The sequence below is a fragment of the Peromyscus californicus genome, unplaced genomic scaffold, assembly GCF_007827085.1.
Source record: "Peromyscus californicus insignis strain IS unplaced genomic scaffold, ASM782708v3 Scaffold_4__1_contigs__length_199733344, whole genome shotgun sequence".
Classification (NCBI taxonomy): Eukaryota; Metazoa; Chordata; class Mammalia; order Rodentia; family Cricetidae; genus Peromyscus; species Peromyscus californicus.
This window is the reverse complement of record NW_026294562.1, coordinates 21,341,424-21,359,450: the sequence shown is the minus strand read 5'-3', so window position 1 is coordinate 21,359,450 and position 18,027 is coordinate 21,341,424. Positions and strand designations below refer to the sequence as shown.

At 47.1% G+C, this 18,027-nt stretch overlaps 1 protein-coding gene across 2 annotated transcripts in view; it reads left to right on the top strand.

Annotated features, from left to right (window-relative positions):
* The window catches only part of Dntt (DNA nucleotidylexotransferase), a 36,023-nt gene that overhangs the window by 12,897 nt on the left and 5,099 nt on the right, over nt 1-18,027 (top strand). For both annotated transcript variants that reach the window (XM_052761417.1, XM_052761416.1), the window contains exons 2-9: nt 1,483-1,657; nt 3,018-3,152; nt 4,497-4,667; nt 5,561-5,632; nt 6,812-6,935; nt 9,920-10,052; nt 11,546-11,654; nt 15,703-15,951. In XM_052761417.1, coding sequence (XP_052617377.1) covers nt 1,483-1,657; nt 3,018-3,152; nt 4,497-4,667; nt 5,561-5,632; nt 6,812-6,935; nt 9,920-10,052; nt 11,546-11,654; nt 15,703-15,951 — 1,168 coding nt within the window. The remainder of the gene's footprint in view (nt 1-1,482; nt 1,658-3,017; nt 3,153-4,496; nt 4,668-5,560; nt 5,633-6,811; nt 6,936-9,919; nt 10,053-11,545; nt 11,655-15,702; nt 15,952-18,027) is intronic.

Sequence of the window (18,027 nt, the reverse complement as noted above, 5' to 3'; positions counted from 1 at the left end):
AATTGACTAGTCCTTTTGTTTTTGCCTTGAAGTTTTGATGTTAAGAACCTTTCAAGAAATGTATTACAAATAATTTTTGGAATATTATGGACCTAAGCTAGGGACGTAGTCACCTGATATGCCTTGGCCCCTACAAAATGTTGTCTGACCTCAGCTTGCTTCTGTCACCCAAATGGCCTCAGTTCCAACCTCCAGCCTGTCTTGTGACAGCAGCCTGAAGTTGGCCTGTCAATCAGATATTTTCAGTTTCATCTGCATCCAGAAAGCAACACACCAGAAGCAGCTTCAATTCCAGGTCTCCACCTCTCTGCTAGAGATGCAATTTCTGTCTTCACCAGCAGGGCTGTCGCTGCACTGTGATTCCTGTGTGGATGACATAGCTCCCCTCTCCGCCTTTTCCAGGGTGCTCTTGCTAGGCACCCGTCTGCTTCTCCTTTGCTTTCTCTTCAAGTGTACCAGGAATTCGTCTGCTGTTCCTTACATATTCCCACCCCAACTCTCTCCCTTCCAAAGCATTGTGTGGATCAGGTTAGCTTTTAAAAATGGCACACTAACACTACTGGTACTCTGCTTACACAAGTCTTCATTGGCTTGACATCCCCAGAAAAGAAGAACTAAGCTCCTGAACAAGGCATTTAAGACCCTTGCCACTACTGGCTCAGCCATTTCTACAACTAACATACACTTACCAGTCCAGTCCCATAAATCCCATCAATCTTCTCCTGTCCCCTGACTGCTGAGCCCCTTCACTCAGGACAACTTCCATTGGCTGCTCTCACCTCACCCAAGCTCTGTTCCTTCTCTAAACCTAACCCAGATCTCACCCTGGCCTTTTGTCTGTTCAGAATCGTTAGCCATCTGTCTCGTGTAGGCTCCTAAGATCCAGAAATGTCCCTTTTTTTTTTTTCTGTACCATTTGTACTCAAAGAGTGAGCCCTCCTTGACTTTGGACTTCTCAGTCCCTAGAGCCTCATCTAAGGCATTTTGCTCTATCGCCTCCACCTGATGCAGACAGACAGGCACACGCACATTTACACCTATTTCTCTTTGAACTTTGGGTTCTCATACAAAAATTTTAACTCAGGTTTCATCAGACAAATTTGAAAACTACTGGGTTAGAGTCTTCCATGAGCAAAAATGAAATAATTTACCAAAACTACCTGCACACTGCCAGGCACTGCTTTAAGGACGGTTTCACCTTCCATCTTCCCTTAATTTCTATTTTACATGACTCTTGCTAATATCATAGATAGATAGATAGATAGATAGATAGATAGATAGATAGATATGCATCCAACCTCAGATGTAGTCCATTGCTCCTTCTCTAATTAAGAGAGGTCATTCCCTATGTAAAGATCCATGAGTCAGGCCCAGTGTGTACCTTGTCCTTAGTTAGCTGGGATACTCTGAAACCTTGAAGAGGGAGGAGAATATCGCATTTTGGAAGCTTCTTTTACTGATGACTTTGCCTTCCACTTCTAGTGATTCTGTCACCCACATCGTGGCAGAGAACAATTCAGGTTCAGACGTCCTGGAGTGGCTCCATCTACAGAACATCAAAGCCAGCTCCCAGCCCGAACTCCTCGACGTCTCCTGGCTGATTGAATGCATGCGAGCGGGGAAACCGGTGGAGATGACAGGGAGACACCAGCTTGTTGTAAGTGGCCCCTTTGCTGGACGGCCACAGACGTGGGTGTCAGAATCCACAGACTTGGGTTGATTCCAGACTCTTTTCTCATGGAGTCCACTTAGCTCTGTTGGGCTTCCGTCTGCTCCTCTATCATATAACAATCATGCCCACCTCTTTAGATGGCATGGGAATTGAAGTGGCACACACATAAATCATGCGCGGTGTTGACATGTTAAAAGTACCAAATCGGCCGGGCGGTGGTGGCGCACGCCTTTAATCCCAGCACTCGGGAGGCAGAGCCAGGCGGATCTCTGTGAGTTCGTGGCCAGCCTGGGCTACCAAGTGAGTTCCAGGAAAGGCGCAAAGCTACACAGAGAAACCCTGTCTCGAAAAACCAAAAAAAAAAAAAAAAAAAAAAGTACCAAATCGATGGGAACTACTTTTTTTTTTAATTATTGTTTTTTAACTTCAAAAAAATTATTTATTTATTTTGTATACAGTGTTCTGCCTGAATGTATGCCTACATGCCAGAAGAGGGCACCAGATCTCATTACAGATGGTTGTGAGCCACCATGTGGTTGCTGGGGATTGAACTCAGGACCTCTGGAAGAGATGCTAGTGCTGTTAACCTCTGAGCCATCTCTCCAGCCCCATAAGAGAACTATTTATTATTATTTATTTATTTGGGGCTTTTTTTTGAGACAGGGTTTCTCTGTGTTACAGCCCTGGCTGTTCCAGAACTCTCTTTGTAGACCAGGCTGGTCTCAAACTCACAGAGATCTGCCTGCTTTGCCTCCCAAATGCTGGGATTAGAGCTGTGAGCCACCACTGCCCAGTAAGAGAACTATTATTAGGAACACATTCATGCACAGATATTTCAAAATACTTCAACACTGATATTCTGGAAGTCAGAAAAGCAAAAAATTCCCATTTTTCTCACTCTGATCATTCATTAAAAAATTAAAGAATATGAATTCCTAAATCCAAATCCTTGACCAATAATGCTAGAGCCTCTGAGAAAGGGGTTTGGACCATCTGTAATAAATTCACACACACAAAGGAAATGAACATTAATTTCTGGTTCTTTTTTCATTTTTGTGATTTCAAAAATACATATATTGTACATACATGAGATGTCACAATGAAACTCATTATCTGGTGTAATTAATATATACTAATAAAAAGAACAATTGTACATGTCTATGATAGGACACTAGAGATGTGTGTGACATACTTTGAGTCTTCTGCGATTTTACCCTCTTCCAGGGATAATTTCCACAAATTGTCTTAAAGTAAATGTTTTCTTTATATTTGAGTAAATATTTATAGTTATGTACACTTATGATTGGCACTGTCATTCAAAATGGATGCTTATGCTTTTGTGTAGGTGAGAAGAAACTCTTCCCCGAGTCGTGCCCCAGGCTCCCAGAACACCCAGGCTCCAACACCTACTGCACAAAAGATTTCCCAGTATGCTTGTCAGAGAAAGACCACGTTAAACAACTGTAACCGGGTGTTCACGGTAATGAGGCTTTCTCAATACTCAGGGCAGAAGTGGGGCTTGAGGCTTCTTTCCATGAGTCTACAAGTTTAATTATGACTTTTCTGGAAATCTTAGAATGCTTCTCCATGCCTGCCTACCTAACCTGACCTCTAGTTCTTTGTCAAGTGGGCCTCCTTTTCATGGACATGGAGAAACATATTCAGTTTATTCTATAGAGACAGTAGGCAGGCTCCCAGCTGCTTCGGGGTCAGGGTTTGCCAGGGTAGCACATTCAGTAGAGTATCAAGCACAGGGCTTCTCGTCTCTGACTTTCAAGTGCATCTGTGAGGAGGAACAGGAAATGGGTAGCAGCCACTGGGCCACTGGGCCACAGCTGCATTCTCTGCTGATGAGGAAAACACGCCTCACCTTAAATAACCCTGGCTCCGGGTCGGTGTGATGAACACACCCCTTCATCCACAAGCACTGGCTATGTTTTATGTGCAAGCTAAAAGAACTGGATGTCTGGGAATCATGACCGAACCCTGGCCATGGACTGCAGAGGAAGACAGCAAAGGGTTATGCCCAGTCATGACTGCTGGGACCCCACGAGCACCAGGTCACCGCTTGGTTAAGTTATTTCTAAATGTCTAATGATGCTGAACTCCGTTTCCTCATAATTCATTAGACACCTGTAGTTGGTTGTTTTTACTCTTTACTCTTTGGCTCTTTTCTCTTTGTTTCCTGCCTCCCAGCCCCCAATAAATCACACAGAGGTTTGTTCTTTCTTATAAATGCCCGGCCTTAGCTTGGCTCATTTCTAACCAGCTTTTCTTAACTTAAATTATCCCATCTACCTTTTGCCTCTGGGATTTTACCTTCCTTTATTTCTGTATATCTTTTCTTTACTTCTTACTCCATGGCTTGCTGTGTAGCTGGGTGGCTGTCCCCTGATCTCCTCCTCTCCTCCTTTTCTTGCTCCTTGAGATCCTTTTCCCTAGATTTCTCCTTCTATTTATTCTCTCTGCCTGCCAGCCCTGCCTATCCTTACTCTTGCCTCGCTATTGACTGTTCAGCTCTTTATTAAACCATTCAGGTGTCTTAGACAGACACAGCAACACAGCTTCACAGAGTTAAACAAATGCAACATATCTTTGTATCATTAAAAAATATTCCACAGCATAAACAATTGTCATATATCTTCAGCTAATATTCTACAACAGACACCTATCTTTTCAGTTAAATGATAGTGCCCCACAGGGGAGGATGCAAAGTTACAGGAGGTTGATCCTTGCTTCAAAAGCACTCCATTAGTAAAAGGGACAGGAGGGACTTGTGAGTGACTCTGAAGAGCAGAGCAGCTAATCTGGTTTTATTTTTTAGGATGCCTTTGATATTCTGGCTGAAAATTATGAGTTTCGAGAGAATGAAGGCTGTTATGTGGTGTTCATGAGGGCAGCCGCTGTACTGAAATCTCTGCCATTCCCCATTATCACCATGAAAGACACAGAGGGAATCCCCTGCCTGGGGGACAAGGTGAAGTGTATCATAGAGGTAAGGGAGAAGTGGAATTTGCTACACCTCCAAATAGGTGAGAGAGAGAGAGAGAGACAGAGGAGATCATATAGGTATGGATTCTCTCCTCTTATTTAACTATAGATAGATCAACATAGCACAGAAAAGAGATAGGTATAGATGTATAGAATCCATAACCCAGCATGATCCCAGTAGGACTATGTGGACCCAGATAGTAGGGAAAAGACTCAAGTCTGAGAGTTCAGAGCAGCAGAGTGCTCTGGCTCCTAAGCCAGGCTGGGTGAGAGGCTCAGGCTCACTCAGGGCTCTTCTTGTCCAGCACAGGGTGGTGTTCAATGGGCTGATTCTGCATCTATAGTGTTCTGGGAAGAAATTGGGCGGTAGATGCATGTTTAACAACATTTAAGGATTTCCCAGCAAGGCAAGTTTGCCACCCAGTAGCAAGTTTCAATCTAATCAAATGCAAAGTACATTATTATAGAAAAAAAATCCCAGCTCAGACAACAGAGGCACTAGGCTAGATTTCATAAGAGCTTGATAATGACTGGCTTTTTAGTGGACCCAGCAATTAACCTGATGGATTGAAAAATCCTCTTATCTCAGCAAGTTGAACCCATTGAAAAGAAAATTATCAGGACTATTTGGACAATACTTGGCAGTGAATATTTTGTCTTATCTTCTGTGGATTCAGACCCTCATCCTTCTGTACCCTTGTCCAAGATTATAAAGGGTCTTTGGATCTATGATCAACTAAGAATTTTCAGGATTACATGGAAATTCTTGCTTTCTACAGGTCAGCCAGGGAAATTCTCAAAGTTTCATGAGAAATCAGCAGCTGGGGCTGTAGATTTGAGACTGGCGTGATTACATAAGGATATAACTCAAAATCTTTTGTTCAACTCTCCTTGCAGGGAATTATTGAGGATGGAGAAAGTTCTGAAGTTAAAGCCGTGTTAAATGATGAACGATACAAATCCTTCAAAGTAAGTAGTGATTTTACATTTGTTTACTGGGGAGTGGCTTCCTGTTTACTTGCTGTGGATGGTTATATTAACTCAAGCTGCCATACCAACATACCACACACTAAGCTGCTTAAACAAAAATTTATTGTCTGCCTGTTCTGGAAGCAGAAAGTTTAGGTCAAGGTGCTAGGCCAAGATTCTGTGGAGGGCTCTCTTTGTGGGTTGCAGTGGCCTGCCACCTTCTTGCTGCTGCCTTCACATGGCAGAGGTAGAGGTGAACAAATGCATGGGTCCTAGTTTGCTTGCTCTCGGCTGTCTTTCTTCGTTCTTACACTGTTATATTAAGCATGAGTCCATGCTTAGAGAACGGCACCTCCCACAGAGGATTCTCACACCAATCAACAGCCAAGCCATCCCCCACAGACACACCCACAGGCCAAGGTCGTAAGATAATTCCTCATTAAAACCCTCTTCCCAGGTGATTCTAGGTTGTGTAGAGTTGACAAAGCTAAGTAGCACACCTCCCAAAGACCCCACATGCAAAGGCCATCACACTGAGGACTAGGGCTTCAACATGGGATGTACAACTCAGTCCATAGCAGAGTCCTAAGAAGCAGATGCATGGACAAACACGATGTTCCAGTTTACTTCCATATGAAGAAATTACCTTCCAAGAATCTATCATTCGTGGTTACAAATGTCAAAGGGACAGAAGTACATGAGGAGAGCAAAGCTGGCCTGGAAGCCCAGACTCACGACCTCACTGCGTCTTCGTTTCTGGGACCCAGGGTTGATCACCTCCCAATTTTTCTTACCTTAGAGTCTCTGGTACTGTGACCAGCAATTCCTTTAGTTCATAAGTGATACAAAACCTCGTGTATGGCCAAAGCAGGCGCCCAGGCTTGGACTACATTTTAAGCCCGTACTTTGCCATTACCCATTTGTAGATGGGGTGAATATGCTGAGTCTCCAAGAGCATCCTTCTGTCAAAGGTGTGGTGAATGATTGTGTGTAAGAGACTGAGCAACCTGGAGGCACATACACACACACACTCTACCCATTTTCTCACTGTTTTCAAGAGTAACTGGGCCAAAGTTTTGCGTATATTTCTTGTCTGTAGCCTGAGACTTTGGAAAGCGCCACTCCATTGTCATAGTGATGATTTGGGGGAACTACCAGCCTACCTTTCCTCCTTTTCAGCTCTTTACTTCTGTGTTTGGAGTGGGGCTGAAGACAGCTGAGAAATGGTTCAGGATGGGTTTCAGAACTCTCAGTAAAATCAAGTCAGACAAAAGCCTGCGGTTTACACGGATGCAGAAAGCAGGTAACGGGGCAGATCACGGGCTGCTCTGGGTTTGTCAAGGTGGAGTGACAGGGAGGCCACCTTCACTTGCACTCCAGGCTTGGGGGTCAGGTATATCTTGGCTCCAGCACTTGTCACTGAGTGATCGGGTTAAAATCTTGCGCCTTTGTTACCTCTCTGACGAACCTGAGATAACTGGGGAGCACATCGGCTCACACAAAGCCCTGGGCCTGGCCTAGAACAAGGCCTCTTCCTGGGCTGCTTTATCCAGAGGTCAAACCAGGATGGGCACTGTCCTGCTTCCTACAGCCTCCTCTAGACACTTGGGTCTGGCTGCCTGCCTGGGTAAGAATCATGCCATGAAGAGTCAAAGACAGAGGGATAAGCTGACGAGGAGGAAGGAGAGAAAGGATGTCTGGACAAACCACACTTGCACTGGGTTGGTTCACACTGTGAATGTGCTAGGGACTGGAAAACAGAGAAGCAATCTAGACACAGCCTTGATCTGTCCAACCAGAGCCCTAGAGCCTAGGAAGAGACAGCAGTGCATTGTGGAGATGGAAGAGCTGTTACCACCATCTGAATGTCTGGCAAGCCCCCCAGCTCCCCACAGTGGCCAGGTCACTTCCTTCTATGGACTGTGCTGGTATGTTTTACAGAAATGAGGAGATGCAATTCCATAATTCCGAATACTGTGGCTTCTGGAGTTATGGAGAATAGTGAAGTTATCAAGTTTTTAAATATGGAAGGAAGTAATGGAGTCTTCTAGCAGAGGATACTGGGTATGTGGGAGTAGTTAACAGCTACCTTCTGTTTAAGTGATAACAACAGACAGACAGACAGACAGACAGACAGATAGACAAAAAGCAATTAAATCACAAGAAACAGTAGAGGAGGTAAATCATATCTTGGGGATCTCCCTAGAGACAGTAAACCTGTTAATATCTGTTTTAAAAGATTTTTATTTATTTTTAATTTATGTGTATGAATGTTTTGTCTGTATGCATGTCTGGGCACCACATTTGTGCAGTGCCCATGGAGGCCAGAAGAGGGCATCAGATCCCCTGGAACTGAAGTGACATACAGGTGGTTGTGAGCCACCATGTGGGTGCTGGGAATCAAACCAGGGTCCTCTGAAAGAGCAGCAGTTGCTTTTAACCACTGTGCCATCTCTCAGATTTGCTGATTTCTGAGTGATTGGTAATAAGCTTTTATACGATGCCGTATAGGAAATTAAAAAAACAAGGAGTCTAAGAAAAAAAAGGTCTAGTATTTCTACTCTGGACCCCAGAAAGTACACATCCAGTAATCATGTTTTACACCAGCTTTAGAGATACCTTTGAAAAGAAATGTATGTAACCATTAAATGTCAGTGGTGAGGAGATGGAGTGGGATGATAGTAAGAACTGCCCACACTCAGAGAGGAAGTGGGAAGCAACACAGTATTTCACTCAGGTAGTCTTTGAACTTATGACCATCCTGCTTCAGCGTCTTGAGTCCTGGGAATACCGGTATGAGGTGCTAGCTGGCAGCTACACATTCTTAAAAAAAATCATAACTTCATGTTCATGTACACCATTGATTGGGTGAGCATAGGGAATTCCAGGGACTGAGTCATACCTGAGTGCCAGTGGTGAAGACAATTTCTCTATTAAAGCCTAGTGGAACTGTTGCTCTGTAGACCAAACTCCTCACACTCACACACACAAAAGCTATGTCCCAATTAAAAGGTGACTGTTAACAAGAGAGCTAGGAAAACATCAGTATTCATATGAAGACAATAGTTCCTCAAGCATCTGATTTGGTAGGGACAGGTGGTGGCGGTATTAGCGTGAACGTCTTTTCCTGGTCCTGTCAACACGTCCCATTTAGAGATCACAGACGGCTTTGAACCTGGGAATTTTGTTTACAGCATGTTGAAGCCAAATGGCCTCCTGGCCATCTGTCATCCCAGGGTGAGAAACAAGGAACAACAGGTTTTCTGTGTCTCCTTCTGCCAATTGGCAGCCTCTAGAGGAGTATGTCTCCCGTTTGTCAAGTGGTGTTTGGGTGGTCCCCTTAATGAAAGTGCAGTGTCTTATACAGAAGCATGAGTAACTATCAGCACACTGGCTGAGCCAGACGCACCCAGCTTTCCTCCAGAACCCACCCCAATCCTTGGAGTTAAGCACCTTTTCCTCTCTGCCTCCCTACAACCACTGTGGGAATAGCCAGATGTCCTCCCGCCACCCGCCATGACATTGCTTCTGTACAGTCATTGGTCCATAGACCCAGGCCCAGAGGCAGCATGCCATCCCCTCAAGGCACTTTGCTTTGCTTTGGACACAGACCCACCTGCTTCCTCTTGTTGCCTTTCACTTTTCAAATGAAACCATCACTTCCAAGTCCTGAGTTTTTCTTAGGCCCCTCTTGTCGGGGGGCACATTGAGACAGGGTTTCTCTGTGTAGCTCTGGCTGTCTTGGAACTCACTCTGTAAACCAGGCTGGCCTGGAACTCACAGAGATCCGCCTGTCTCTGCCTCCTGATTGCTGGGATTAACGGCGTGTGTCACCACCACCAGGGCCCCTATCCCCCTTTTAAATAGCAGGAAACAGCTTGTTGGTCAAGAAGGCTGGACATGTTGCTCCACACATGTAATTTCAGCACTTGGGAGGCAGAGGCAGAAAAATGAGAAGTTCGGAGACAACTGGACCTTTGCTCAAAATAGAGGAGGGGAAGGAGGAGGATGCGGCAGGGCTGGTTCTTCATTATGACATCAGATAGGAAGAGTTTAGATTCCAGAAAGATTTGAATACTTTTCCCTTAATAAGGACATTGTAGACCTCTCCATTAAAATTCAGCACTCCATTGCAACCTTGAAGAGCCCACAAGCAAACAGACAAGGCAACGCCATAGATTACCGTGCTCTGTGCCGAGTCTGGTCAACGCCTAGACAGCATCCTCTCTCACTAATGTCATCTTATGTGTGCCTTCCTCTCCACTGGCCTGTCCACTCTCCTCTCAGGATTCCTCTACTACGAAGACCTCGTTAGCTGTGTGAACAGGGCAGAAGCAGAGGCCATCAGCGTGCTAGTTAAAGAGACAGTTACGGCCTTTCTTCCAGATGCCTTGGTCACCATAACTGGGGGCTTCCGAAGGTAAATGATGCAGTTGTTCTAGCACCTTCTACTTGCCTCTGAAGTGGTGCAAAAGGCTCCTTCTGACCCAGTGCCCGCCTCTCTCTGCTGCTTTGACCCAGCGCTTCACTTCGGGAGCTCCAAAGGGCTTGGCATCTCTTGCACACAAAGCTGTTTCTTGCCTCTGACGTTGGTCAGGTGGAATTTTCTCTACAATATTGTAAAACTGGCATGCATCTGACTTCTCCTTCCTTAAGACTCAATTCAGATGCTGCTCCAGAAGGCCCCCTTTGACTCGCCCTTGCTCTGTGCTGGATTAGGGACTTTCTTCCATGCTTCCCAGATGCCTATATCATGCACGCCTTCCCTGTGGAGCTAGTGGGGTTTAGTTCCCACTGAGACCAGAGTGTGAGCCCAGTCACAAAGAAGATGCTCAGGAAACTTTGGTTGAGCCAGTGAATAACTAAGTGAATGAGTCTTCAGAAATGATGTAGTCAGTTGGATATTAATGCCTCCGTATCAGAAAGGGGTTCTTGTCCCTTCTGCCCCTCACCCACCTCTCCTGAGACCTTACCTGGTCACTTGGATCAAAGAGGACTAAATCTAAGAGAATTTCCCTGGGCTGGGGCTTTCTCTCAGTTGGTGGAGCGCCTGCTTAGCATGCAGGAAGCCCTGGCTTTGATTCCCAGCATCCAATAAACCAAGTGTGGTGACAGATACCTATCATCCCGACACTTGGGAGATGGAGGCAGGAGGATAAGAAGTACAAGGTAATCCACAGCTTCATAGTGAGTTCAAAGCCAGTCTGGACCATAGGAGACCTCCTCTAAAAACAAAACAAAAAAAAAAAACAACAAAAAAAAAACAAAAAGAGAGAGAGAGAGAAAGAGAGAGAGAGAGAGAGAGAGAGAGAGAGAGAGAGAGAGAGAGAGAGAGAAAAGAAAAATCACTTAACCCATACCATAATTCCAAGAAGTATGGCCATAGCTCTTGGTTAGCTACTTATTGTCATACATGTTTCTCTGTGTGTGTTTGTGCTGGGTGGAGAAGTCATCTCTGTTACTTTTTCCCATCCATATACAGCAATATACATGCCACATCTGGCTTTTTCTGCCAAGAATTGATTTTGTAAGAAGTAGAGTTGTGCCGGGCGGTGGTGGCGCACGCCTTTAATCCCAGCACTCGGGAGGCAGAGCCAGGCGGATCTCTGTGAGTTCGAGGCCAGCCTGGGCTACCAAGTGAGTTCCAGGAAAGGCGCAAAGCTACACAGAGAAACCCTGTCTCGAAAAACCAAAAAAAAAAAAAAAAGAAAAAAAAGAAGTAGAGTTGTACAACCAAGAACTGCTGGTTTAAAAGTATTGTTAGCCTTTTGCATCACAAACCCCATACTTGGGACACAGAATCAAAGAGGTTTTTTGTTGTTGTTCTTTGTTTTTGTTTTTGTTTTTGTTTTTGTTTTTTAATGAAGGGCTAGAATTGGAACTGATTTCCCATTTTGTGCTCTTTCAAATTAGGGGTAAGATGACTGGGCATGATGTAGATTTTCTAATTACCAGCCCAGGAGCCACAGAGGAAGAAGAGCAGCAACTCTTGCATAAAGTGACAGACTTGTGGGGACAGCAGGTAAGGAGACCAAGGCAGTCACTTGCCACTCAAGACCCTCTTAGCAGTGCTTTTCATTTGTTTCTTTTCATGTGTGTGTGTGTGTGTGTGTGGGTGTGTGTGTGTGTGGTATATGTGTGTGGGGGTGTATGTTTGTGTGTGGAGTGAAAGTGTGTGTGGTGTATGTGTGTATGTCTAGTGTGTGTGTGTGTGTGTGTGGTGTATACGTGTGTACATCTAGTGTTGCATGTGGTGTGTGTGTGTGTGTATGTGTGTGAGTGTGTATGGTATATGAGTGAAAGTATGTGTGGTGTATTATGTGTGTCTAGTATGTGTGAGTGTGTGTGGTGTATTGTGTGTGTCTAGTATGTGTGAGTGTGTGTGGTGTATTTGTGTGTGCCTAGTGTTGTACGTGTGGTGTGTGTGTGTGTGTGTGTGTGTATATGTGTGTGTGTGTGTATGTGTGGTGTGTGTGTCCAGTGTTTTGTGTGTGTGATGTGTGGTGTGTGTGTGTGTCCAGTGTTTTGTGTGTGTAGTGTATGTGGTGTGTGTGTATGTGTGTGTGTATATGTCTCTAGTGTTTTATGTGTCGTGTGTGTGTGTGTGTGTGTGTGTGTGTGTATGTGTGTGTGTATATGTGTGTGTATGCGTGGTGCGTATGTATGCATGTTTTGCATATGTAGAGGCATACATGTGTGGGTGCGTGTGGAGCCAGAGGTTGATGCTGGGAATCATCATCAATCACTCTCCACCCTATTCACTGAGGTAGGGTCTTTCATTCAAACCCAGAGCTTGTAGTCCTACTAGCCAGCTTGCTCTGGGGATCCCTTGTCTCCACCTTCTGAGGCTGGAATTGCAGACCGACAGTCATGTCTACCAAGCACTTCTGTGGGTTCTGGGAATCTGAAACTCAAGTCCTCATGCTTACATGCCAGTGCTCTAACCACAGAGCCATCTCTCCAGCCCCAAGCATTGCTAATTTTCTATTACACGATCATTGTACGGTGACTACGGAGTCAGTTCTCAATGGTTTGCAACACCTCGTGACGGCACCACACGGCTGGTGTGAGACTGACCAGCTTTGGGTCCTAGGCTGCACATTACATGTATGCATCTTGTTTGAAGAAGGAAGCCAGTGAGGGTAGGCTGGGCCCGGCAGAGTTCATGGTCAATAGCTACTGTCCAGGATCCACCTGTCACAAGGCCACCCATTGTTAATGGTCAAAGCGGGGTTAAGCTAATCCCACAGCCAAAGCCATCTGACTTCTGGCCCTCTCCCTAGAGAGAGAAGGGCTCTCCCCCAGGGCCCTGCAGGTCTGACTGAGCGGAGGAGGAGGAGACTGAGTTTCCCTGGTGCAGCTCCCCCATCCTGGGTGGACAGTATCTGCTGGGCATGGGCCAATTCACTGATATGCCAGAGGAGACCAGACAACGTGAAAACTAGAAACAGCCAGCCCCAGAGCCATGAGCAGTTTAAACGAAAACTAGATTTTGGAATCAGCTCCAAATTCATCTGTGAGACCATGCCATGTCTCCCTGTCCCTTTCAGGAGAAGGAGCACAGGGTGACCAGAGCCCTTGAGAGTAGACAAGATAAGCTCAGCCAGAAGACACCACAAAGAGTCAGGACACTTGCCCAGTGCTCTGCTCTGAGGAGGGTAGGGGAGGAGATGGAAGGCTCTCTCTGACAGACCTCTCTCTGCAGGCCCGCTGCCAAGGTTGGAAACTCATTGATGTTTGTTGTGCCATTGTTCTCAGGCTGAGAGTATCTGTGACTGCTGGATCGGAGAGGTGGGGGTGGAGGTGAGGGTGGTGGAAGGGGTGGGGGGTGGAGGGTGGGGGTTGGGGGAGGCCTCTTTGCATCACCAGCTTCAAGGTATTCCTGCTGTGACCCCTGGGCAGAGATGGGCGTTATAATCCCAGTGGGAACCAATGGTGAGACACGTCTGATCGGAGACCTCCGAAGTCCAGTCACTGGTGGTGCACCCCGGGATGGGCCCTAACAGTTCATGGTCGTTTCCTGTCTGTGCTAACAGGGCATTCGATGGGGGAGACCCTGGAGTGCCTGACAAATGGTAAACACCTAACAAATGGAGGCTGTGATGATCCCTGGTAGGGCTGCTTATTGAACTCTGTGAGAGCCAGGCACTGGGCTGCAGGGGGCCCAGGAGCCTGCAGGGCAGCCCCTCCCCTTCCCTCAGGGACAAGGTGCCAGGTGATTGGGTGTTGCTGTCCCGACACACCCCCAGTGCCTCAGCTGTGAAATCAGCAGAGTTCTTCGAATTTGGCTTCCACCTCCACGTCACCCCCCTTCCCAGCCGTTCTTACACCGAGCTTCGCTTTACACATGGCTGTAAACACAGCTTACACAGTGCACACACGTGTACTCACGGACTGTGCACAGCATACCCACAAGATGCTTAAATGTCTGAGAAGTGTGTTGAGCAGCCCAGGGGCCTCAGTGTGCTCTCCCATCAGGTGACCCTAAATGGTGTCCTTTGGAGAAAACTCCTTGGTCAGAGGAAGGAGAAAGGGAAGGGAAGCGCTTAGAAATACTGATCTCTGGGGAGGTCAGAATTCTCCAGACATGCATGCATTCTGCTTGAATTCTGGTTGTGGCTGCTGATAGTTCACCACCAAGGAAGGAGACTACATGACTCAGGCTTGGGTTCATGCGTGGTGCATGGGACCCGGGTACGAGGACCCTAACTGCTTCATGTGGTCCCCCTGGAGTTCATGGAACTTCTGGAAGATTCAAAATGTTGAGAACTAGGCATGGTAGCTAATGCTTGTCATCTCAGCAATTCAGGAGGCCAAGGCAGGAGGGTAACTATGAGTTCCGTTCCAGGCTACCCAGAACCAGAGGGAGTTTAAAGTCAGCGTCTGTGACCATGACCTTGGGTTCTTAATTCATAGATTCAACCACCCTCAGATAGAAAGAGGTACTAGAAAAACAAACAAACAAACAAATGATAAACACAAAAAAAAACCCCACACCTATGCTGAGCACGTTATGAAAAGGCTGAACTGCCCTAACCCCCAACTCCTCCAACCTCCATACCCCGGGACTGGAGGGAAGGAGTCGGAGGGAAATGCCTCCTTCCAGGACAGTCCACTCGGTTTCTGCTAGGAAGACAACCATGGGCACCGATGGGGAAGCCTGAGCCCACCCTCAAAGCAGTTTCAGAGGACAGAAATCACATTGAGAGAAGTAGGGACAGGAAGGGGAGCGTCAAACAGTAGGGACACCCAGCAGAAAGCTGGCTGGGACAGCTAGGGCCACATCTGAGGTGGTAGCAGGCTCTGCTGCAGAGCCCACCCAGCACCAGAAGGAACATTCTAGTCGAAGCTTTGGCAAGTTCAGGATTGAATGCCCCCATCTGTTACCAGCCAAGTGCACCATTGTGAGGAAGACAGGAACTCCCAGAGGCTGGTACTTGCCTGGCATTCCTTTGAATCACTTGTTAATTTTCTGAACAATCACTTGAGATGAAACAAGGCATCATGGGCTTTCTCCCACTGCCTCCAAGATGGGCAGATAGTTCTCTCAGGAGAAGTATCATTTCCGGGTCTGGGGTATACTCAGGGGTAGAAGGCCTAGCTAGCAAGTTCAAAGCCCTGGGTTCAACCCCTGGCATTGTAAAAACAGCACAAAACAGTGGAAGCAGCAGGTCACCGTACCCCACATTGGGCCTGGGCTTCCAGCCACAACCCTATGAGCCAGTCCAGGCCATCGTCAGCATGACGCACAGGGAACAGTGCAGCTCTCTGTTCATTGCGGTTTGCTTTGAAAGGAGCAAGGTTGTCCCTCAGAAGCAGACAAGGAGAGGTAGAGCCTCTGAAGTCTTATCATTGAGGAGTTTGGGCTCAGCCTTCCTCATGGAGAAATTCCTTTTCTGTAGAGAGAGCCTGAGAACCACATACTACCTTCTCTCCAAGCTGCCGAGAGAGCAAGGACAGAAGTCCACCCGTGTCTGTTCAGCTCTGAAAATGCTTCCCTAAGAGCCACTGTAAGATGGTAAGGGCCCCCCAAGGGCCCTTTCTGAACTCTCTCTCTCTCTCTTTTTCAGGGGTTGCTTTTGTACTGTGACCTCATAGAGTCGACATTCGAGAAGTTCAAGCTGCCAAGCAGGAAGGTGGATGCTCTCGATCACTTCCAGAAATGCTTCCTGATTTTGAAGCTGTACCACCAGAAAGTGGACGGCGGCGACAAGAGCAGCCAGCAGGAAGGAAAGGGCTGGAAGGCCATCCGCGTAGACTTGGTCATGTGTCCTTACGATCGCCGGGCCTTCGCCTTGCTCGGATGGACGGGCTCCAGGGTAAGAGCTGTCTGCTGTGAGCTGCCCTGGCCCAGGAGGGAGCTGATGGCAGCAGGAGAGAATGCTCGGAGAGTGAGGGGACCGTGCCCCCAAGCCTCTAAACCGGGGTGTGATACTGCATATGGTCACGAGTCAGATTCATTTAGAACAGCCATCGCCAAGCCAGCAGCAGTGGCCTTACGTAGGGACAGGTTAGATTTACAAATTCTCCACCTCACTGTACACGACTCCTTCAGAAACTCTAGGTAGCTAAGGCCAGCCACCTGTGTTTGAAAAGCCCATGGGTAACTAGGAGGTATTTTAGATAAACCCAGGAAGCAGCATAGTGTGAGTAACCCAGATGGATTCAGGCCCTAGGCCTACTGAAGAAGCCCTGCCTCTTCCCAGCTGCGCGATCTTGGACTAAGTCCTATGAGACTGATGTGAGTGGCACCCTCCAGGGGCAGCAATGCACAGCTTGCAGAACCCCGGGCGAAGTCTGTTGTAAACAATGATGCAGCTGTTCTAGGGCTCTGTACCTTCTACCTGCTGTCTGCGTTTCTGAAGCAAAAGACCACATGCATGCCCTCTGCCTCCCAGTGCTGCTGCAAGAAACTGGGGAGGTTTTTAAAATGAGACTCTGAGAATCAAGAGGCTGAACCCTGCTCTTGAATTGCAGGTAAATAACAGTCCTTGGGCCTTCTTTGGGGCTAATAGCAGTGCTAGCCTCACAGGGCTCTGCTGAGGACTCAGCGAGACAGCGACTTCCTCTTAAAATTGGGGTTGAACTGGGCACCGCCCCCCACCCTCTTTTAGAGGTAATGCTAGGCTCTTGTTAAGCATCCTCAGTCATGTAGCTCAGTGGAGAATCCACAGAACAAAGCAGCAGGCACCGAGCTGGGCTCAGGCTCAGGGTTCCATAAACGCCAGGGTGTCACTGCCTGCACCATAAGAAGGCATTCCTAAGTATCTTATCTGGCCCTCGCCTGAAGCCACAGGATCCTGTTAGGACGCATGGCACTCCTCAGTTGTCCCTTTTAACTCAGGGTAGCATCCAAGGTCACTGGTAGACCAGGAGGACCTGTAGGCTTTGCTGCTCCTGCTCTTTCTTATTGTCCCTACTGCTGCTGCCGCCCTGAATCCCCCTCCCAGGCTCTGGCCAACCCACCTTGGGGGAAGGAAGAAGGTGGGTGTGACTTGGTGAAACCCGTGGAAGAGAAGCAGGAACGGGCAATGGCAGTGAGTGACAGCTGATGTGAGTCAGAGTGGCCGCATGTTGTCTGAGTCCGCAATATCCTGAGATGAGCTAGTATTTCTCAAAGCTTCTAAAAACTAATATATTGTGTCCCTGGTAGATTTAGTTCCCAGCATGATGCCTGTGTGTCAGTGACACATCCCTATCCCCAGCAAATCTCTGGGGCTCAGGAAAGGACTGGACTCTTGTCTTAGTTAGGGTTGCTATTCCTGAGATGAAACACTGTAAACCAAAGAAACTTGGGAAGGAAAGTTTTTTTCCAACTTACATGTCTGTTGTTCAGATCTTAAATGGTCTTATAATAAAAAACCCGGAGCCAGATATTGGGGTGAAAGCTGAAAGATCAGAGAAGCGGAGCAAGCCACAGCCAACCTCACCTCGCCAACTCCTCAGCTGATCCTGTTTCCATGAATCTTTAGACTAAAAGCCTCTGAGTCCTCACCTGAAAGGCCTCAGCCAAAAAGAGCCTTTAGTTCCTGTCTCCTCACGCCTTACATACCTTTCTCCGCCAAGACATCACTTCCTGGTATTAAAGACCTGTGTGCTTCCCAGTACTGGGATTAAAGGTGTGTGCCAACACTGCCTGGCTCTGTTTTCTCTCCTAGACTGAGTCAATCTCATGTAGTCCAGGGTGGCCTATGAACTCACAGAGATCCAGATAGATCTCTGCCCCCGCCCCAGTGATAGGATTAAAGGTGTGTGCCACCACTGCCTGACCTCTATGTCTAATCTAGTGGCTGGCTCTGTCCTCTGATCCTCAGGCAAGCTTCATTAGGGCACACAATATATCACCACACATGTCCATATCATAGATCATCATCAAAGGAAGTCAGGACAGGAAC